General features: G+C 57.4%; 1 protein-coding gene across 7 annotated transcripts in view; it reads right to left on the bottom strand.

Moving 5' to 3' along the window:
• The window catches only part of PDE2A (phosphodiesterase 2A), an 89,754-nt gene that overhangs the window by 18,624 nt on the left and 48,669 nt on the right, over positions 1-22,461 (bottom strand). For all 7 annotated transcript variants that reach the window (XM_014842027.3, XM_044752429.2, XM_070490780.1 and 4 more), the window contains 4 exons: positions 11,428-11,517; positions 8,157-8,245; positions 1,346-1,455; positions 470-525 (listed from right to left, as the gene is read on the bottom strand). In XM_014842027.3, coding sequence (XP_014697513.1) covers positions 470-525; positions 1,346-1,455; positions 8,157-8,245; positions 11,428-11,517 — 345 coding nt within the window. The remainder of the gene's footprint in view (positions 1-469; positions 526-1,345; positions 1,456-8,156; positions 8,246-11,427; positions 11,518-22,461) is intronic.

Below are 22,461 nucleotides of genomic sequence, written 5' to 3'. Positions count from 1 at the left end.
AAGCCCCCCAGCTCCAGCCACCCGGATCTCTGACCAGCTTTCCCACAAAGTCTCTATTTGTCAGTGTCATGTCAACCCATCCCTCCTCTGTGTCTCTCAGGCCCTTCCAACCTCACTGTGTTCATGCCCTCTCGGGGGACACTGTCCCCATCCCATCTGGGAGAATGCTAAAGAGGAAGCAAGGTCAAGGCTGTGCCAAGGGTTCTCCAGGGGCTGAGAGTGCAAACAGGGCTTGTACGTCCCTCTGAAAGTTGCTGACTGGGCCAGTGATTTAGCCCTGCCCGTTCAAGGTGGGGCAGAGGGCTGGGGTGTGGGACTCCTCCCAGACCCTCATTTCCCCCAATTCCAGCCCAGCTTGCTGCACACATACATGCACACACACACACACACACACACACCCTAGATAGCCTCCACCCATAGCTCCTTCCCCTCTCTCCTCTCCCCTCATCCCACCCACAACAGCTCTTACCAAGATGACAGCTGCCACAGCCCCGGCCTCCTTGTCCACGAGCGGTATGACCAGCACTGAGGGGGAGAGGGCAATGAGGTGGTCCTGCGGGGCCAGTGAGGCTGAGACATACTGAGCCGGGACCCAGCGAGGGAGACAAGACACAGACAGAGAGAGGCCGGGACAGAGACACAGAGACCCAGAGAGACCAAGAGAGGGGTCCTACCACAGCAATGACCCCTGCATAGAGGGAAAGCCCCTCACTTGACAGCTTTCTTGTGATCCTCCCAGCAACCCTGAGAGGGAGGGAGGCAGGTAAGGCTGAGCACCGTTATTTTACAGATTGGGAAACTAAGGTCCAGAAAGGGGAAGTGACTTGCCCAAGATCACACAGCAAGTCAGGTCTCCTGACTCCCAGTCTTGTGCACTTTCCACATCGAGACAGAGGACAGAGACCTAGAGAGACTGAGACACGAGGCAGAGAGACATGGCGGACAGGGGGCATGGACAGGAAGAGAAAGAAAAACAGAGACAGTGACAGACGGAGCATAGCAACAACTAGAGCCCGCCTAGCAACCGGCACAAGCACGTCACCACTGCGGCCATTGGCCACCGAGCCCTAATGTGTGCCAGGCCCTCAACATGCGTTAGCTCATTTGCTCCTCCTCGCAATACCCCCTCAACGTAGGTTCTGTTGTCCCCATTTTACAGACAGAGAAATCAAGGCTCAGAGGGGTTAGTTGCACAATAGAAAGAGAATTAGACAGAGAGATTGCTAGAGACACAGAGCAAGAGAAAGAAGGTGACAGAGAGATGAAGACGGGGTAGGAGACAGAGGTGATCTGGGGAGCAAGGGCCACGGTCCTCCCCTGTCCCTGTCCGGCTCCCAGCCCTTACCTTGGGTGTCAGGGGCCAGTGGAGCCACCAGCCTGGCCAAGGGTTTCCCCGGGTGGTCCGAGGGGCCGAGTCCATTGCAGCTCAGCCGCTTCCGGGAGATCACAGCCTCTCTGAAAAGAGAACATGATCGCACCTCTCAGCCCCTGGGTCAAAGCAGAGCAGGCCCCAGCCTGGGAACACACAGCGGGCTGGACCTGCACATCTGTGAGGATCTGGACAAGCTGACCTGCTGCAGGGTGGGCTTGAAGAGGGCAAGATAGAAGAGGCGGGGACCCTGATCCCCCATGTAGAGGGGCAGGCAGCCACAGCCTGGCCTCTGCCGCCCCTGCTGGTCGATATGGGAAGGACACCTCGGGGCCCAGCACAAATACCAAAGAGCAAGTAAAGCAAGTGCTCCAGGCCAGGCGGCCTGGGTAAATCCTGCGGAGGCTGCCACTTGACCTTGGGCAAGTGACCTAACCTCTCTGAGCCTCCCAGGGAGTTGTGGGTGGAGGAGAATGGAAGCCTAACCATCACCATCCTCAGAAAACCACTCTAGAGCAACTTTCGCAACTAGAGCAACTTAGCAACTGCTAAGCACAGGAGGGGCCTCCTGAGACAAACATCATAACTGCCGTTTAAGGGACATCTCCGAGGTGCCCTGCACAGGGTAGGCAACTTACAAGGATGAACTCAGAATTCCCAACAATCCTATGAATTAAATAGGATCATCATCTCCGTTTTCAGGGGGAGGAACTAAGGCGCCGAGAGGTTGAGTAACCTGCCCAGCGTCCCATGGCTGATTAGTGGTAGAGCCAGGATTTGAACCCAGGCAGCTGGCACCAGAGCCCACACTCCTAACCAGTGTGGTAGAACCTTCCTGAAGACCTGATGGGGTGTGAGCCATCCAAGAGGAGGCAAAGGGCGTAGGTGTGAGGAGGGGAGAGGAGGGGGGAACTGAGGCAGGGCAGGCCAGTTCCTCTCTGCCTTCACCACACATACCGCCCTTTCCCTGGCCTCTGGCTCTCCCTGCTTAATTAAGCGCCTGATTTTTCACCAAATGTCACTCCCTGATGATTAATTGTCCTGGGTTCCTCATCCCTCATGCTGCCTCCACTTAATTATGTTTGTAGGAACTGTCTGGCCCGGAGAGAAGAGAAGCTTGGGGGGCTGGGACTCAGCATGTGCATGTGGGATCACTAAGGGGGGCCCAGCGAAGGTCAGATGAGGAAAGAGACGAAGTGGTCTGAAAGTCTCCAGCTTAGGAGGTCACAGCCGCCAGAGAAATGGAGGGCCAAGGAGCTTGAGCATCTCAGTCAAGGTCACACAGCATTCTGAACCAGACCCATTTCGCTCCTGGCCCCTTGGTTCAGAATCTGCAGGAACCAGTGGTGTCTGCCTGCTTCCAGCCCTCACACCCTGGACCTGTGGGCTCCTGGAGTGCTGGGCTCCAGTTCTGAGCTGTCTCCAACCACTGCAGGAAGAAAGAGGGATCCAGGGTGGCAGGAGGGCAACGGCAGCCATGTTTCCTGATGACTAAATTGATAAAGGCTGGGCTTCATGGAGGCAGGAGGCCCACCTTGGTGACCCTCAGCCAAACTCCCTCTTGTGGACCCCACCCAGCTACTTGGCCTTGGACAAGCTGGTTATCCGGCAGCCACAAGGTGGCGCTGGTCCCTGCACTGCTGGTCTGCGAGCGTTGCAGCTTCATCCCCCTGGTCCTTCGTGAATCCCCTCTTCCACCCATGGACCACGGCTGCCTTTGCCTCTCTGCCTCCTTCCCCCAGGACCCTGATGAAGGAATCTGCTCTCAGCCTTTCTTCTCTTCTGCACAAAACTCTCACCTCTGTGCTCATGGCCTCATGACTCGCCAGTGTCCACTCTCATGAGTTCCAGACCCCAGATAACCAAAGGCCTCCTGGAGGCCCGCTCTGGGTGTCCCTGAGGTTGCCAAAGGCACCCAGCCCCTATCCTCTCCATCACTACTGCAGAGTGGCACAACATCCACCGGGTCCCTGTGGCTTGTCCACCAACTGTCCTAGCTGCTTCCCTCTTCCTCACCTCCCCATCTGATGGGTGAGTCACCTCCCATGCATCTCTCACACTGTCCCCTGCTCTCCACTCCAAGCCACTGCCACTACCAGCTCAGACACCTCTCCTCCGAACCCGCAGCAGGCTCTCCCCAGCCTCCTGCCTCCTGTCAGCTCCCTTCAATCCAGCCCCATACCAGAACCAGAGCAAGTTTTCTCAAATACTTATGGGAACATTCCACAGAGTATTTATTCGGGGACCTTCTGGGTCAGGTTCGGTCCTGAGGACCGAGATGAAGACTGACACACAGACCCACACTCGAGTGCAGGGATGAGCGCTCTGACAAAGCGAGGAAGAGTGGGCCTCAGCCCACCCAGGTGCAGGATGGAAGTGGGGTCAGAGAAGGCTTCCTGGAGGAGGAGATGCCTGAAGTGAGTCCTAAAGGATATGCAGAGGTTGTCAGGACAGACAGGAAAGGATGTGCAGGCAGAGGGAACTGCATGTGCCAAGCCTCGGAGGAAAGAAAGAATGTGTGTCTGTGGGGTGGTCCAGCTACCAGGAGGTTGGTGTGGCTGGACAGTGGCGAGCAGGACTGGAGAGGGGCCACGGCCTCAGGGAGCTGGGCTTGGTCCTGAGGGCAGTGGGCGCCCCGGGAGGGACCTGAGCAGGGGAAGCTAGAGCTCAGATTTGATTTCAGGCTGATCATACTGGCTTCTGGGTAAAACTCTCACCAGAGAGGGAGAATCTGAGACCACAGACGGGCTTCAGCGAGGGCCCCATCATCTAGGGGCCCCTGGACAGCAGAGGAGAGGCTGGGTTGGTGCAGGTCAGCCTCGATAGGGCCCAGATCTCCCACCAAGCCTGGGAGCCTCCAAGGGTCCTCAACCCTCAGGAGTCCCCGCATCTTGGCACCTTGCCCTGCAACCTGCTCCCCCTGTGGCCCAGCCACATCTCACAGCCCCAGGCAGGGGCGCACCAGGCCATGCCCATCTCACTCCGCCCCCAAGTGAGCTCTTTTCCTCTGCTGCACCCATCCCAGAACTGCTGTACCCCTGAAGGGATGGAATGGGGGCTTCATCTACTGCCCACACCCGCCATGGCTCACCCTTCAACTGGGAGCCCCCGCCCTGCCTCCTCTCCCCTCCTGACTTCCCCGCCCCCCTGACCTCCTGCCAGTCAATGGTGGGGGGTGAGGGGACTCCACACCCTGGGGCCAGCTGTCCAGGTGGAAGGCTAATGACTCAGCCTGGGTGCCTGGGTGGCATGGTTTGCCCCAGTGACAATAGAGACAGATGGGTGCAGAGCGGGGAGAGGAACAGGCGTGGACTTTATGACGGCTCCATCCCTTTAACAGCTATTTGCTTAGTGGAAAGAGTAGAAGAAAAGGTTCTCTGTTGGTGTAGTCAATGGCCTGGAAAGAGCTGAGTGTCCAGGTCCCCCTTCTACCTGTCTGAGCCCCTTCTTTGGTGAGGCCCCATCCTCATTACTGAGCCCCTGACCCTCAGCCCCACCCCACCCCTCCCAGAGCCTCAGCCTCCTCTGATCATTCATCTTTCTCTTAGAGACAAATTATGATTCAGGCCAGGACCTGGATCCTCCTCTCCCTGTCTCTCTCCCTGAATGTGAGACTCCAGAGATGGGAACAGACTCTTCCCTGTGTCCCTCAAGACAAATCAGAGGGACAGACAGACAGATTCTGCAGTGAGAGGGGACCAGGTCAGATCTGAGGGAGAAGTTTCTCAAGGTTGGGCCCTGGGACCCTCAAACGGTAGGAGAGGGAGACAGCCAGCTGGGGCTGGTGTGGGCGGTGTCTCCGTTGCAGCTGAAAAGCCCCAAATTTTGCTGTACTCAGCAGTGGGTAATCAGAGGCTTTAAGATGGCAGGAGACACAATAAGAAGAGGAAGGCGGTGGGGCTGGGGACTGAAATAGGCTGGGAAATCAAGGGGGGGCACCAACAAGAGGGAGGTGAAGCCTTCCAGGAAACCCCTCGCTCAGGCAGCCCTCCAGGATTCTCTCCCCTTCAGCCCGAGGCCCCTTGCACCCTGAGAATTCAGAGCTGGACCAGCCCTCAGACATCACAGTGTCCAATCTTATCATCTCACAGAAGCTTAGACTGAGGCCCAGAGAGCATGCATGGGACGGTGATGGCAGCCATGTTGTCCTGGATCCCAGGTTTCCCAACTCCTAGCCCAGAGTTCTTCTTGTGGATGGACCTACCCCTTGGGGAGGCCACCACAGCCCAGACACTTTTTCTGAAAATTGGATCCTCCTTAACTCCAGGGAGCTATGGAGTAGGCCTCCTAGAGGGCCCCTGGCTGGGCCACATGGGATAAGGGAAATGTGGGCTGGTCCAGATGGAGACAGCAGGGAAGGACTTTGCAAGAGAGGAGAGAGCACAAGCCAGCACAGGAGGCAGGAACCCCAAAACACATTGGGGGGATGCATCTGGGCATTTGGGAGCCTGTGGAGTGGTAGGCGGCAGTGGCGGGGGTGCTGGGGAGCTGGTGGGCCTCATCACGCCCCCTTGGCCCCTCTCCACCCTGCCTCCCCCACCCCGCCCTGAGTCCATCCTCTGCCCCTTCTCCTGGGCCCTTATCTGTCTTTATGATCCGCCTCCACTTCACACCTGCTGCTGTTTGTCAGCCCCGCCAGCCCTCCAGGGTTTCCCCGGAGAAGCATCCCTCCTCGGGCACTGCCAGAACCTCAGGCTCCACGTCAGCCTGGGGAGGGTGCCTCGGCCTCCTGAGGGGGCCAGAGCCACAGAGGTCACCATTGGAGGGACCCTATGTCCAACCCACCCATTTTATAGAAAAAGAGATAAAGGCCAGAAGGGAAGTAACTTTCTCAATGTCACCCAGTGAGTAGCTGTGTTGGGACTTGTGGGTGGAGGGCAACCAGCAATCATGGCTCCCACCGCCTGCTGGGCACCAGGCTGAGCCGGGGCATCTGCTGTCTCATTAGGCCAATAGACAGGCCCACTGTTATCTCCATTCTAGAGATAAGAAACCAGGTTTGGAAGGGGACACAGCGAGGCAGGGATGGGGCCGGACTAGAATCCAGGCCTCTCTGACTCCCATTCCAGTGCTCTCCTGTCTTCCTTGTACCAAGCTCTCAGTCCTAGGGGTGGAGGTGGGCTCGCCTCCAGACATGTGGGGGACTGGGGAGCACAGAGCCCATATTTCAGAAGAGAGGACTGGCCTGGACCTTCGCCCGCAGTCCTTGCCGGCCTGAATGAACCTTGATCTCTGTGTCCCCTGGGACGCCCCCACTGCCCTACCCATCTTGTCCCCTCACCCGCCTCGCCTCCTCGGCCTCCTGGATTTCTGAGCCCTGTCTCCCAGCAGGCACTTGCCTCCCCATCTCCACTGAACTCTAGGCTAATTGCATTGGAACATTCACTTTTAATTGCTTTTTTTTTTTTTTTTGGCCCTTCTCCAAAGGCTTTACTGAGCCTGAAGTGGTTGGGGGGCAGGGATACTGACGCAGAAGATTGGAGCCCCCTCAAAGATCCTGGACTGCAGACCTCCCCCCCATCACAGCAGAAAGCCGGAGGGAGCGTTTGCAGGCTGGGGGACAGAGCCAACACTGCAGGATGCTCCCCTCCTGCCTTCTGAGCCCAAGATCCTGCATCCCCCTCCCAGGAAGGCCTTCCCAGGCCACTTTGAGGAGACTTCCTGGATGGGCAAGCTCATATTAAGCGAAGTTCTTGAGAATTAGAATTAGGGGCGGGGGTGCTGGCTCAGAAGAGAAAACGGGAGAGTATAGCATTTTTTTCCAAGATTCCAAAGACCTTCCAGCCCTATCCTGCCATCCTACAGATGGGACAGTAGAGGCCAAAGAGGGGCATGGCTGGCTTGGTTCACACAGTCCTTGGGGAGGAGTTGAAGGGAACAGTGTCACCCACCACCCACCCCTGGGGAAGTCAAACACTTTCTCATCTGACAAGTTCCACTTTCCCTCACTGTCCCCTGAAGGGCCAGGAGCCAGGAGACCGTGTCCCAGGCCTGGCTCTGCCTCACATCAGGTATGTGGCGTTGGACATGGCTCATGATGTCTGCCCATCTGGAAAATAAGGAGGCTGAACTCAATAGGCTCAGACGTATCAGGGGACCCCAGGGCGCTGAGCCCTGGTTCTGAAAGTCCATGATTCCAACGTTCTATCACAACGAGAATAAAACCAGACATTTAGCATTCATTACCGTACAGTTTTAAGTCCTTTGCATGTGTTAAACTCATTTAATCCTCCCAAGAACCCTAGGAGAGAGGTACTATGATTATCGCCATGTTACAAACTGACCCAGATTATATGGCCAGGAAAGGGGGAGCAGGGACGTGAATGCAGGTACTCAGGCTCCAGAACTCACAGCAGGCCGCTGCCTGGGGACAACCTGGTCTCTGATACAGGGTTGACAGCGTGCACCCCTGCGGGTCCAGCATCCCGGGATGCCAAGCGCTGTGTGAACCTCCCAGGCAGCTCTCATGGTTGCTGGAGTTCTCACTGACAAACTGTAGCCCAACATCCTGAGCCTCGGCTCTGAGGAGGCTGCCGCAGCTCAGAAGAGCTCTCTAGGAGAAAACCCACCAGCTGGCACCTTCCCTGCGCTGTCCACGCCCCCAACACGATGCGAGACAAGACCCTGCTTCTCCCCTCTGTGCTAGAGTCAGGGACCCGGCCAAGGAAGCCGGCTGGCAGGGAGGCTGAGATTGAGGTCGGATGGGGAGGGCAGATCAAGGCTTGGAAGGTGCCCCGGGCCTGAGACCCTTGGCGGTGAGAGGTCAGTGGGGTGGAGGATGGCTTACCGGACTTTTCCCTCCTGGGGCAGCTCGTGGGGCGGGTCCTCACATACCAGCCGGGACTCCGTGTCCAGCAGGTAGGTGTAGACGGTCTCCTAGGACAGAAGGCACTCATGAGACCCTGCGGAGAGGCCTCCCAGCCGCCCAGTGCCAGTCTGCACATGGGTCTGGGGGACAAGCTCACGGAGCTCGGGCAGTGGGCACAGGTGTCATGTCTGTACTCCCTGGGGACTCTAAGAGTAGCCAGCGTGGAAAACTCCCTTACAAACTTAGCACCCCACCCTCTCCTCTTGGAGGGGCCTTGGGCAGGCAGTGATCCGTGACCCTGCCAGCCTTTTTACCTCTCACCCCAAGTCCAAGGCACTTGGGGAGAGGGGCTGAAGGGCCGAAGGTCCAGACAAATCCCCCAACACCACCCCGGGATATTTCCCTGCCATGACTCCAGCCTCAGCAAACAATAACTGAGCCTCCAACCAGGGCTGTACTTCAGGAGGGGCCTAGAATGTCCTGGAAGCATCCCTCCTACCTCAGAGACACACCTCTACAAGAAACCACACACCAAGCCAGGAGGGCTGCCTGGAGGAAGCGACCTTAAAGCTATAACTAGAGTGGGACCTAGACACATTCAGAGAGTGGCTGAGGCACAGAAGACTGGCTTCTGGGCTCAGTTGCAGGTCTGTAGGTATAAAGAGCATGGAGCATTTATGGAACTGACAGGGGCAATGGGCACAGGAGGTGGGTTTGGGGTCAGCAGGGGCTGAGCTGGAAGGGCCTGTAAACCGAGCTGGGGGAGGCTGTGGGGGGCTGCTGCCAGGCGAGCGGTGAGCCCTGAGAGACAGGAGCAGATTTGTATTCTGGGAGAATCGCTCCCCAGAGTGAGATCAGAGCTCTGTTCGAAGCTTGTCAAGTCTTCGACTTATGAACCAGCTCTCCCCGAGGCCCCAGAGCAGTGTCGGCCTCAGGTCCAGGCTGCATCTTGGCAGAAGCAGTGGCCCTCACCAACCCACAGGAGAAAATCCACATTCCTCCCAAGCAGGACTGGCTCCCCTCAGGGATCCACAACCAACTCCCATCCAGCACAGCCTTGCGGAGCGTCTACACCACGCACATCGTGTGTGACAAGGGAGACCCAGATGCCAGTGCTGCCCAGCAGAGCCTGTGCCCCAGGGAGGGGGCCCCCACATGCCCAGCTAAGTATCCTGAGGGCCGCTGTGTTCTTTGTGGGAGGATGGAGGTCTCTCCTCTCTGCTGAGGTATCAGGGAGGGCTTCTGGAGGAGGTGACATTGGAGCTAGGTGTTGAAGGCCCACCCTCAGTGAGTGTGGAGTCCTTCTCAGCAGAAGCAGTTCTCTCTCATGACTGTGAGTCCACAATCCTGTCAGCCACTCTTGCCTTTGGCTGTCCCCAGCCAAACCCCACCCTCTTCCAACCTGCAGGAGATGTCCCAGTCCCACCTCCAGAGAACCTGAGCCAGGCTGGGTGGGGGTGTGGGCTGAGAACGACAGGGCCTGAGGGCACAGACACAGGCAAAGCCTGGAGCCCCCTTATTCTCCTGGGGGAGGGTCTAGGCAGGAGTTCAGGGATGAAGAAATCAGTGGGAAGAAGGCCCCCTCTCCTCATCTGTATCCAGCCTCCTTGTCATTCTACTCTTTCAGTAGCTGGGAGGGGCCTGAGGGATTTGGCCCAAAGAGGTAAAGGGACCACTGAGCACCAGGGGTCACACAGAGAGTCCTGCCCCGGCAGGGAGAGGGTGGGTAACCTGGGGGTGGAGAGGCAGGGAGGGCGGGTCCCCACTTCGCTTCCGGATGTCCATCTGCCTGCCGCCCCTCACTCTCAGCCCTCTGCGTTAAAATTAGCTGCATTTATTGGAGAGAAGGAGGGAACCGTTTCAGACACATCAGCACCATCTGCATTCGGGGCTGCCCGCCACAATGGGTGCTGATGAGGTAGGCGGGCACCAGCAGCTCTCCTCTCTGGGGGGTAGGGAGACCCCTCCCCGATTTCTCCTCCCCTCCCTTGGGGCAGAGCAGACCCCTCTATCTCACCCTCCCCTCTCTGGGGGCAGAGCAGACCCCTCTATCTCCCCCTCCCCTCTCTGGGGGCAGAGCAGACCCCTCCATCTCCCCCTCCCTGGGGGCAGAGCAGACCCCTCCATCTCCCCTCCCCTCCTGGGGGGCAGAGTAGACCCCTTCATCTCTCCCTCCCTGGGGGCAGAGCAGACCCCTCCATCTCCCCTCCCCTCCCTGGGGGCAGAGCAGACCTCTCCATCTCCCCTCCCCTCCCTGGGGGCAGAGCAGACCCCTCCATCTCCTCCCCACCCTGGGGGCAGAGCAGACCTGCCATCTCCCCACCCTTCTTTGGGGGGCTGAGCCCCTCCATGCAATCATCCAGTGCTCCCCCAGATCAGGGCTTCCCTAGCTCACAAGTCTCTTGGATGGGCCGAGGTAGACATTTCCACTGTCCCAGGAACCCAGTCACCTGGACCACAGCTGTCTTCCTGCCTCCAGCTTTGGGGACACAGTTAATCCAGGGCAGGCCATCCACGCTGGCACCAGCACCAGGCACCCTGCTTGTGGAGACTTGGCCAGTCACCTCCTCCACCTCCCAGGGCAGCCTCAGTGGCCACAGAGGGGCCTAGGGCAGCCTTGTGGACGGTGACCTGGCAACCTCCCCACCCCTTCCTTTCCAGATGTTTTTCCACCCCAGGCCAGATGTTGCCTCAATCCCATCCTTCTCCAGGAGGATTTATTTTTGGGTGCCAACATACCACCCACTTCCTACCAATTTCACACTCAGTAAAGCTCACTCATTAGCCCTCCTCCTGGGTTCTGAACTTCTAGGAGGTTCTGAGAAGGCAGAGCTGAGGAGAGGGAATGGGGATGCTTAGGTGCCAAGCCCCATTTGTCCCTGTCATGCTGCGTGACCTTGGGGGAAGCACCCTCCCTCTCTGGGCCTCGGGCAGTTCATCCATCAAGCAGATTCAAACACAATGGGCTCTGGTGAGGTGGAGGGTCACATTCTGAATTAGCCCTATTTCCTGGAGCAGAGGCTGCCTTTGGCTGGCTTCAAGAGTAGAAGAAAGGACATTCCAGGCTATGGGGACTCAGTTTAGGCATCTCTTCCTACAGGAAGCCCTCTCACCCAAACCCTTCACTTCCCCATGAGAGTCCTCTGGGTGGGGACCCTGACTCTTCCTTCCTTTTCAGTCCTGTGTGAGGCACAGCAAAGGGCTGGACGAAGGTTTGGGGGGTGGGGGAAATGAGAGGCAAGGCACCTACCACTCTAGGGAGCACGGCGGAGAGGGCCTCCTTGACAGCCCGTTGAAAGCCCGCAATGTCGATGACGGAGCCCAGGTTCAGCAAAGCATCCTGGAAGAGACGAGAGAGCTGTGAGGCCTTGCCGGGAAGGCCGGGGCAGGCAGTCCCATCTGCCCAGGCGCCTGTGAGCACAAACTGCCAGCTAAAGCCACAGCCCAAGGCTCTCAGACACTTGAATCCCAGGATCTCAGCATCCCAGAGTCCAACAAGTCTTAAGGCCCAAGAATGTGCAAGTCTCCTCATTTTACAGACGGGGAAACTGGGGCTCAGAGAAGGGCCAGGGGCTTCGCACAGAACTCACAGGGAGGCAAGAGGTCAAGTCTAGACTAGAGCCCAGGTCTCTTGACCTTTAGCCAAGGACAACTAGCATCACAGGGAAGGCACAAGCTTCCACATTAACATAAAGCAAAACAAGCAAACCAAAAAGCCCCAGTTGGAATCCGAGCTGCACTATTTATTAGCAGCATGTGCCCTGGTCAAGTGACCCAGTCTCAGTCTTCTATCTGTAAACTGGGGGCGACTGTGGCTAACTCCTCCTCTAGGCTGGCATGAAGGTAAAATGACACTGAGCCCTCAAGTCCTGGCAGAGTACCCACGCAGAGCAGGTGCTCAGCTGAGTGTCCACTCACTCTGAGTCCCACTCCCTTTCCCCAGGAGGGAGGTTGTCCCGTCCAGGCTCATTGTTCAGCCCAGGGAGAGGCTGGTTTGGAGCAGCATGAGTCCAAGGAGAGTCTGAGCCCACCAGGTGGGAGAATAGCCGGGCCAGCCCCTGGCAAGAAGGAGGGGAAGGAGAAGTCAGCCTTGACTGCCCCTCACCCTTCCCATCCCAGGAACAGGCCTCGTCCTTGGAGAGCCGGAACAGAGACAAGAAAGATCCTGCTTCTCGCTCTATTAACTCGGCCAGAGCCACAGGGATCAAAGATAAAGGTAATGGAACAGGGGATCCAAGGCCAAGGCAGGATCGTGACTCATATCGTCCACTCAACCATGCCTCCAGCTAGCCCTTGGAAGTTTTCTGATGTCTTCCCTGTGGATGGCTGGGTCTGTGTTCAGAAAGCAAAGTGATTAACTGTAGGATGAAGGAGACATGGCTTGGCCCCCATTCATGTGACAATGATATGAAGTTGAGGGTCTCAGTGGACCACAAGCTCAGCATGAGCCCATACTGTAAGTGTGCTAGTAATAAATTAAAATGCTGAAACTACAGGCCCTATTAATAAAGATCTGTTAACCTGAGTAGAGAAGATGACAGTTCCCCCACTTCTATAGGCTGATTAGACTAGCCCCAATGCATTGTGCCCCAGGAGAGGACAAGATGAGACTCATTCAGAGGAGGTGACCCATGTAAGGAGGGAACTGGTAACCAAGTCTTGCATGTGACTAAGACTGGAGAACACGGGGTTGCCTAGCCGAAAGCAGAGCAGACCCAGGGTCTCAGTCTTCAACTCCAATCCCTCAGGCTCTTCTGGGCAGGGAGACTGGACTCTGTGGCCCAAGGGACAGCCTGGAGACCCACAGGATTTCACAGGAGGTTGGCCTTGGCCCGCTGTAATGAAGGACCTTCCTCCAGGCAGAGCCAGGCTACATCTGCAGAGGCCGCCAGGAGAGAGGGAGGAAGTGAGCTCCCCACCCCTGAGGCCGGGATGGGCTAAACGCCCATTTGTCAGAGGCTACAGAGGGGCGCCCTGCAGTGGGGTCCAGGCTTCAGCTCCGGATTTCACCCTTGCTTCTTCTTGGCTTCAGTTTCCGCCTTTACCCCCACTCCCACCCAGTCCCGTGTTCCTGGGACGGGGCCAGCAGTGGGCTTTCTCCCTGAATGCTCCCTTGGCATTGCTTTCCCCAGCCCCAGGTTCCCTGGATCTCTCCCACTGCTCAAGGATGAAGACGCATTTTGGTCATAAGGATGTGTCTTTGCCCTTGGACATGAGAAGCTGCTGATGCCAAACAATACAATCCCAAAATTGGAGCAACTGTCCTTTAACCCTCAGGTGCTCCTCATCACAGTCCCGCCCCCTCCCCACACCCCCAGCGCCACACATACCCGCCACACAGCTACAGACCATCAGGTCCTTGCAGAAACACCCCAGCAGCCTTGAGACCCTTCCAGTACACACGCAGGGTCACACGGGTGCACCTATTTCCTTATGCATTCACAGGGCCAGGGCTCAGAGCCCCTGCACAAAGGCTATTGTGGCCTTTCGAGGTCACTTCTGCGGACTAAAGAGGAAGAGCTGATGCCCCCAAATCCCAAAATAAAGTCTGCCAACTCGGGCTGCTCAGATTGGGGCTCCCAGGGCAGGGATCCAGCAGGTGGTGCTGGTTTAGGTCTGTTCCTGCCTGGAAGCAGGGGGTGGACAAGCTGAGCCCTGGGGGCCCTGCCCTCTGGTGGAGTTTGACATGCATGTGCTGTGGATGTTGGAGAAGAGGGGCCAAACAGACCGAGTGAGCTCTGACGTAGGGGGAGAAAATTTTCAAAGCCACAGGCTTGGGACAGCTAAGTCTCCCCATTTGACAGATGAGGAAACTGAGGCTCCAAGAGAAGCAGTGTCCCATCTGTGGTCAGCCAGTCAGTCAGGGCAGAGCCAGGTCCAGCACCTAAGTCTCTGGATCTCCAGCCCTTGTCTGCTTCCTGCTCTGCACTTGACCCTGGCTCCCTCCCCAGGGAGGGAGAACGGTCTGTCCTTTGTTCTGATTGGGGTCTCTTCCACCTGCCCTTTACGTGGATTGGGGATGGCCTGACCTGTCCTTTACTGGAATTGGTGGGTGCCGTCTGGCCTTTGTTCTGATTGGTCAGTTTCCTGTGACTCTCCCGGCTAAGGGCAGGATAATGGCGGTGAGGAAGGACAGTAAAGGAACTTGGGGAGAGTTGAGACAGCAGCAGGGAGAGACTTCACATCCTTAGCCAGAGTGGGCTGGATGCAGACATGGCCAGCAAAGCCCGGGACTCTCACCTGGCATCCTTCTGTCCATCCACCTCCTGGCCCTGCCTTGCCCGCCTGAGGAGTGGGGCGTGTTGGGTGCAGGAACTGCAGCTGGGGGGGAGCCGCTTCCTACCTGGCCCTCAGAGGGACCTTCAAGCCTTGGTCAAATGCCGTCTCTTCCCAGAATCTTCCCCAGATCTCAAAGCAACCTCACCTCTACTGCAGCAACTCAGGGAGCAGATGGCTCAAATTCCATGAGGTTGAGGCTCAGAGCGCAGAAAGAGAGACTCAGTGGGGAGCAGCTGAGAGTGGAAAGTGGGGAAATTTCCCAGTTGGAGGCACAGGTAGGAAACTAACGAGGCTCAAGTCAAAGGCTAGAGCCCCAAAAATCTTAAAAAGAAGAGGAAAGGAAAAGTACAAACAGCCATACCTGCTCTCATGCACATCTACACGTGTCACACACATGCATATTGCCATGTGCACACCACTGCCCAGCATACATGCACACACCCTCACACAAACATGCACACACTTGGGTAAAAATGCAACCATATATACAAGGCACACACAAATATGCTCTTAGGCATGCACACACACAGGCACACATACACACACACACCAGGCTCAGGGTGGGGTGAAGGAGGTCACATTTCCTGCCCTTGCAGCTTTTTGGAATAAACATCAGTATAAATATCAACATAGCAACCTGGCAATTTTTCAGTCCCCAGGGAAGAATTTGCGGTGTCTAGAAAAGAGCAGCAATTTCCGGTCCTATCCCAGATTGACTACAGAAGCCCTGTGCGGCCTGAGCAGGCCCCTTTCCTCTTCTGAGCCTTGGTTTCCTCATTAGTAAAAATGGGTCCTCCCAGCTCTGCAACATATAGGTCAATGGTTTTGTGTTTTAATTCAGTGAGGATGGGTGGATGGATATGTGAATGGACGGATAGATGGATGGATAGATGGATAGATGGGTAGACGGATGGACGGATGTGTAGATAGATGGGTTGATGGATAGATGAGTGGATGGATGGACAAGTGGATAGATGGATGAATGGATGGATGGACAGTTAGCTAGAGCCTTCCTGCTTTCCCCAGCTCCCTCCCTGCAGCTCTGTGACTGGAGGTAGGGCCACTCAGCACCATAGACAGTGCCACTCCCCACGCACTAGTCTCTCACCCCAGGTACCAAGAAAGGGAAGCACGTTGTGAGTCAGGGCTCCTCCGGAGCCACAGTGGGGCTGAGTCAGCATTTCTGCACTCATTTGAGCAGCAGAGAGGGTCTGGACTAAATTACATCTAACTCCTTAATGCCTAGGAATATATGAAGCCAGAGGCCTCACCCTTATCCCTTATGGTGCCACAGCACAGTGACCAATGCCCTTCTTGAGTGTCAATGTCACTGTCACAAGCTGCTCTCCTTTCTTGTCTCCATGTCTTTCTATGTCTTTTCCCACCTCAATAAGCCCTCCTATTGCTCCCCCGACTGCCTGGAACCTAGAGCCCACCCCTCCCACTCTGAAAGGGAGCCTCACAGAGTCCCTCACTGTGGTCTAGAAGAAGGCAATAACATCCACGCCAACAGTCTAGAACCTCCCAAGACTGAGTTGTGTCACTGGGACTGGCCACACACTGATCCATCCAGCTCTTCCTCGGCTAGGTCCCCTTTGTGACCCAAGGGCGAGACTCTCTCTCTCTCTGGGCTTTGTATCCCCTTCCCAAAAGGGGGGTCCTTCAAGACCCCCCAGGGCTTTGGAGTCCCTCTCCCTCTCTAGTCTTCCTTCCTTCCTTTTGGGGCTCTGTCTCTCTGATCTCTCCTCGTGGATCTCTCTCCGTCTCTCCATGTCTCCCTGCATCAACACCCATGTCTGTCACAGGCTGGTCTCCTGTCTTGCCTCCAAAAGGCTCGACGTCTTTTCCCGCCTCCAGAGTCTCTCTCCTCTCAGATGGCTTCTCCCCCAGTCTCTCTCCTGCACACTCCTGCCCTCACCTACTCCTCCCCCAAACCTCCAAGTAGTCAGCTTGAGAACTTGAGGAGAAAGCACCTGACCCAAGATGGGCCCCCACAGCATGGGGGAGCCCAGGAAGGTGGCCATGATGAGAGAAATTGGGGGTGCCAGGGTAGATGCCATCAACACTCTTGCTTCCTGCCTCTCATTCTAGTGGGCAATATACATTCTCTTATCTTCCCAGAGAACGAGGGCTTCAAGAGCAGGGGAGCAAATCTGATGTCTCTGTGCCCAGCATGTGCCTGGCACTAGGAAGCCTGGCTGCTCCAACGGGCTGACTGGCAGGACTCCTCCAAAGGAGGCCGCTGGGGGCTCAGGCCTGAGAAGCCCCCTTTAGCTGTGCCTCAGACCCTAGCCGGAGCCCTCCAAGCTTGCTCTGTGACTCTCCCAGTCCTCACAGTCTGCCTGGCCCTGCAGATCAGGAGATGGCAAGGAAGCAGGGGAGGCGGCTCCACCGCCCTCGCCTCCTGCTCGCCCACGCCTGCCACCTGCCCAAGGAGCCGCCTCTAACAGACACTGCGCCTTAAATACTCAGCGAAGAGCTGCCCAGAAAAGCTAAAATCTTGCAGCCCAGTCCTCCCCTCAGCAAGGCTGAGCTGGACCAGGGCCAGGAGAATGGAGGAAAGAGGCTTGGTGACTGGGCCACCTGATCTGAAGGAACTGGCAGGAGAGAGACCCAGGCCACAGTTGCACAAGCTGGAATGTCAGTGTTTTGCTGGAGTGGCGCACGGGGCTCTGGGGAAGGGGAGGCAACTTTCGCAAGCACGCACTGTGGGCTGGAGGCGCCCACCCGTGGTTCTCAAACTGAAATGTGCACCCGAATCCCCTGGAGGGCCTGTTAACATACAGATCGCCAGGCCCCACCCCGAGAGTTTCTGATACAGCAGGTCTGGGATGAGGCCAAGAATCTGCAATTCCAAAGCATTCCCAAATGATGCTGATGCTGCTGGCCCAGGCACCACACTTCGAGACCCGGAGAGTATACTGCCTCTAATCCCACAAACCCTGGGAGGTGCCCATGTGACCATCCCACTTTATAGAGGAGGAGACTAAGGATCAGAGGGGGGGGCTGCGCTCAGGTAAGGACTGAAGCAAGTTCCTGTCACTTCCGCCACGTGAGGGGGACTCCTCAGGAAAGATCCCAGAGGAGCAGAGAGGCGGAGGTGCTGGGGGGAGGGAGTGGAGTGGGGCAGTGGGGTGACATGGACCAGGGCAGATGGAAGGGGCCACTTGGAGCTCAGGAGTCCAGTCCCACAGGAAGGCCCTCCCCGCCCCTCCCCACCTCCTCTCCTCCTTTTCTCTTTTTTCCTCCTTCTTTTATACCCGCCCCCTTCCTTTCCCCCTCCTCCTGCCCTTCGCAGACTCTGGCTTCAGTTGTTACTCCAACAGGGCCGCGTCTCCAGCCTCGGAGCCACACTGGAGACACGTGCACTGTAGAGTACACCTGAGCCCAGTCTTGGCATCTCCTGCCGCCCATGGCTGTCGCCCTCCTCTCTGATGAGCTCAGCCCCCACACTGGTAGCGCGTCCCTCCATATTCACAACCAGCTCCTCCCGGGCCCCTCACACTTTTGAAGCCACTCTTGGCCTCTCCTCTAGCTCCTGACTCCTCCGAAATGCCCTCTGGATTATCCCAGGCCCCCCCTGGATCCCTCAAGGGCAGGTTTTGGGGGTGGAGGAAAGGTGGGATGGGGGAAGGAGTTGGGGAGAGAAGGTAGGAGTTGTGTAAATAATCAGCTCTCCGATGGCCTGACTCACTGGGATTCCTCAGTCCCTAGCACAGGGTCTGGGGTCAGGAAAGGAGAGGATAAAGGGACAGCCAGAGTGGGCAGAGGGAGGGAGGCCAGAGGGAGGGAGGCAAGAGCGAGTGTGGGGAGGGGGAAGATGGCCCCAGGAGGCAGACATCAGATCAAGGGGGCCAGGACAGGCTCAGGGCTTCCTCAGCCCCCTCCCCACCCCGGCTGCCTCCTCCACATGGCAGAGCCAGTAGCCACCTGCACCCTCATTATGCACATTCTCCTCAACGCTGCAGGCTTCCTCCCAGGCACATCACCAGCATCCCCCTCATCACCGCTGTCCCGACCATCTTGGTGACCTGATGCCTCTACCGTCCTTGACTCCTGGCCAGGGGCCCACGTGGGCAGAGTCAGGCACAGCGGGCAGTCAGAAGGAGGCAGACGTAAGCTCGCTGTGAGTTAGTCATACCACAGAAGAGAAGCCAGGGCAGGAAGGAAGGGTGAGCTCCCTGTCCCCAGGATGCGCAAGGATGGGGCCCTCCCAGGGAGTCCGGCCCTGGGGAAAGGGCTTGGTGAGCTTGGCTGGGAAGCCGGCTCTGGGTTCCATGACCCTAAATGTCTTCAAATCCTCAGCCTCACCGCCTCACATGGCCTTCATGATGGGTGGGAGCTGGACAAGGCAAGCCCAGGAACCTCTGAGAGGCGGACACTGTGGCCCAGGCAGGAGAGGAGGATGGAGCTGAGTGACCAGCTGGGCCAGTGTCAGAAAAGAGTGCATGTCTCTCAGGAAATTGTGGCCAAAGGAACAACTGGATACATGAATGAATGAATGAATGAATGACCTCCCTTTTCTGGACCTCCCTCCAGGCACATTTTGTTCCTCTCAGGCAATTCTGAGCTCCACCCCCCCAGGGCTCTTACAGCCCTGCCCACCCCCATCATGGCACAGCATGAGTCCACGTGTCCATGCGTCCATGTGCTGCCACTATTTCCCATCTGACTGACCCATCAGAATGGGAACTCTGAGAGGGCAGAGGTCATGTCCTGTTCCTTCCCAGGTCCCCAGCATCACCCAGCCCAACACAGGTGTTAGGAGGTGTTTGCTGAGCTATAAAATGGTTGGTTGGACTCCTGAGCGTCTGGGCTATTGGGCTGTGAAGCATATGCCATCACCAAACAGAGGGGTGGCCCCCAGGACCCCTGGAAGCCCCCAGGCAGGAAGACAACTGAGACTTCTCAACGTTTCCCAAGTCTGGCACAGTCACTGTCTTAGAGAAGGAGCCTGAGGAATGGGGGTGCCCTGTGCTGAGAGCTTTTGGCAACCTTTCCAAGGCGTCTCCATGGGCCAGGAGGCCCTTTGTACTTCAGGATTAAATCCCGAGGCAGACGGGGCTGGGGACAACATGTCAGGATGGAGGGCTCTTCCCCAAGAGGAGCACTATCGCTCTCACCTTCTCTCATGAGTGAGGTCACCTCCTCCAGGCAGCCTTCCTGGGTGGGTCACTTGTCCTCCTCCCAGGCCTCCTGAGAATTCCCACAGGACAGAGTCTGGGGGCCCTGGACCTCGTGAAGCCCAATCCCCAGCTTGGTGGGAGTAGACTAAGGCCTGGGGAGGCAGGAAAGCTCTTGCCCAGGGCCTCACCTGGGGTTAGGGGACCATGCCACAGCCCAGAGTCCTTCAGGACACACAGACTGCCTCTCTTCTGAGCACTGTTTGTCTTTGGGGCCTTTCCACTTCCCTGCATTGGCCAGCGGATGGGCTGAGCCCCTCTCAGATGTGGGGGGAGGCTGGTGTCTCCTCCAGGCCAGGAGCAGGGCCTCACATCTCACCCTCTGTGCCAGCCCCAGTGCCCAGAGTGGGAGGTAAATGCTGGACAGCGCTGGCTTGGCACAGGGTTAGTGTGGGCCTGCAAAAGGCAGGAAGGAGGGGCTGATCTGGCGAGGGGCTAGTGGAGTAGAGGGAGGTGGGGCCTGGCAGAGCCCATCTCCACTCTCCTCCGGGACAAGGCAGGGAGCAGGACACAGAGCGGCTGCCAGTGCCATTGACACCTGCCTGGGGCTCTCCCTGACTCTGTCCTGAGCTCTCTGTTTCTGCCTCTCAGCCTCCCTGGGTTCTCCATGTCTGTCCCTCTTGCTGTCTGTCTGTTCTTCTCTGGTATGTGATTCTCCCACAGCCTCACTGCTGGGCCCCATGACTGTATTTGGTTCTATCTTGAGGGCCTGGTCCATCTCAGCTGTTGCCCAAATCCCAGGGCCGGGGGAGTAGGAGAAAGAGACTAAGACAGAGACAGAGACCGATTCAGACGCAGAGGGACAGACAAGAGCCAGGAGGGGACCCTGGAGACAGGGGCTGGGGAGGCGGGGCTGGCCAGGGTCATAAAGCCTTCCAGACCCTAAGGGGAAGACCCTGAGGACAAGGCCAGATGGCGGGAGGCGCGGGGGTCCACCCTGTCCCTCTGCGCTGGCTCCTGGCCCCGCTTCCCTCTCCCTCACCCTGCTGGAATGTGTCAGCACTTTTATTGTTCCTAAAAATAGCCCTTCTGTATTGGGGGTCGGAGTGAGGAATCTTCTGGGCAGGGTTCATCTCAGCCGTGCCCCGCCTCTGGGCTCCCATCCTCTGTTTCCCAGAGCAGGGGCCTCGTGGAGCTGTCCCCACCCCTACCTGCAGTGCTCTGTTAAAACCTGAATGGGACTGTATCTCTCCCTTACACAAGACTGCCACTGCCCCTGGGGCCCCCAGACAGGCTCTGAGCGCCCAGGCCTGTTAGGGAGCTGTTTGTAAAGCTCTCAGAGCCTCATGACAGGGCCACCGCTGCCCCTGATCACTCCCACCATCCAGGCTCGCATGCTCTAGCCTCTCCCCAGCTCTTAGCCTTGCTGCCCCCATTCCTTCATCCCTCCCACCTCCAGGCCTTGGCCCCTCCATTTGTCTCCTGCACCAGGCTCTCCTCTCTTCTCCCCTCCTGTCCTTCTAGGCGCAGCCCTGCTCTGCTCTACTCTGCTCTAGTGCCCTGCCCACGGTGCCATTCACTCCCTGGTCCTGTCCTCCAGTGTCCACGGGACTCTTACCCCTACCTCCCTTCCACTGCTCCCATCTGCAGGTCAGCAGGGGCTGGGTGCACGGCCCGAGCAGGATGTTGGCCCTGAGATACAGCCTTCTCCAGGGAAGGGGACACTGGTGGGGAGACACTGCAGGCTCTGGGACCCCTACTGGCCCCTCCATCTCCCTTCCCCAGCTCTGGTTTTCTCTTCTGCACCTAGGCCTGGAAGGTCTCTCCATTTCAGTCTCCAGGGGAATGCCCATCCAGTCTCACCTCCTCCCTGCCTCTGTTTTTCAGATGGGGGAACCGAGCCCCAGAGAGAGGAGGTGATGGACCCACGAGCCCACAGGACGCTGGCCATGGGCCTCGGTCATGCTGCATCATTCTGCAGGGTCCCCATCAGCGGGGCTCCAGAAGCAGAGGCGGGCTCCTCACACCACCCCCGCCCCCCACCCTACTCGGGCAGGCAGGCTGCCATCCAAAGTTATTTGCCTTTGGAGGGCCCAGGAAGCCAGAGAACAAACATCCGGAGTCTCTGGAACTTCTCCTACTCTCTCTCCTCACATCCCAAGGATCCAGGAGCCACTGAGTGCACAAGTGCACAAGCACACACACACACACACAGCCCAGGGCTGGGTTAACATGTGAGCACAGGAGATCTCATGGGACTGTTGTGCCTGTGAATCTGTGAAGATCTTCTAAAAGCCCAAAACCGTACAAAGATGATGATGGCTGCCCCAGCCTTACATCAATTTTGTCTTGGAAATGAAAATTAAAATCACTTTTCTGTGACTTTTTTGATTGCAAAATTCTGGATACGCTCACCAAACCCGAGCTTTTCTCTCACTGTGCGGGGAGCTCCCATGCTGCTGGGGACCCAGGCACCTGTGTGGCCAGCCCATCAGTCATCCACAACACGTGTCCCTGCAGGCCATCGTGTGACCACGGTAGAATATGTCCCTTGGGTCACTAGGAGAATGTCTGTGTGAAAGTGTGTGATTCTGTCGGAGACCATGTGTGAGAGTGTAAACGTGTCAGCACCCCTGCGTCCATGTCTGTGCATGAGCCATCTGCACATACAGGTGACTGTCACGGCCTGTGTCCGTGTGTGTGAGATTTGGTTGTTGGTGCGTCTGTGAGCTGGGTGTGTGCAGCATGTGCAACTGTCTGAAGGGACTGCAAGGGCCCCGGGGGCTGGTGTCGTCTCGAATGAGTGAATGAGTGTGTGGCTGAGAGTGCAGGCATCTGTGGATGCATGTGGTCCGATTCTCCTCCCCTGTGCACCCCCATCA

This window comes from Equus asinus, chromosome 20 (genome assembly GCF_041296235.1).
Source record: "Equus asinus isolate D_3611 breed Donkey chromosome 20, EquAss-T2T_v2, whole genome shotgun sequence".
In the NCBI taxonomy this organism is placed as follows: domain Eukaryota; kingdom Metazoa; phylum Chordata; class Mammalia; order Perissodactyla; family Equidae; genus Equus; species Equus asinus.
Note: the sequence above shows the minus strand (reverse complement) of the source record. Positions and strands in the feature narration are given on the sequence as shown.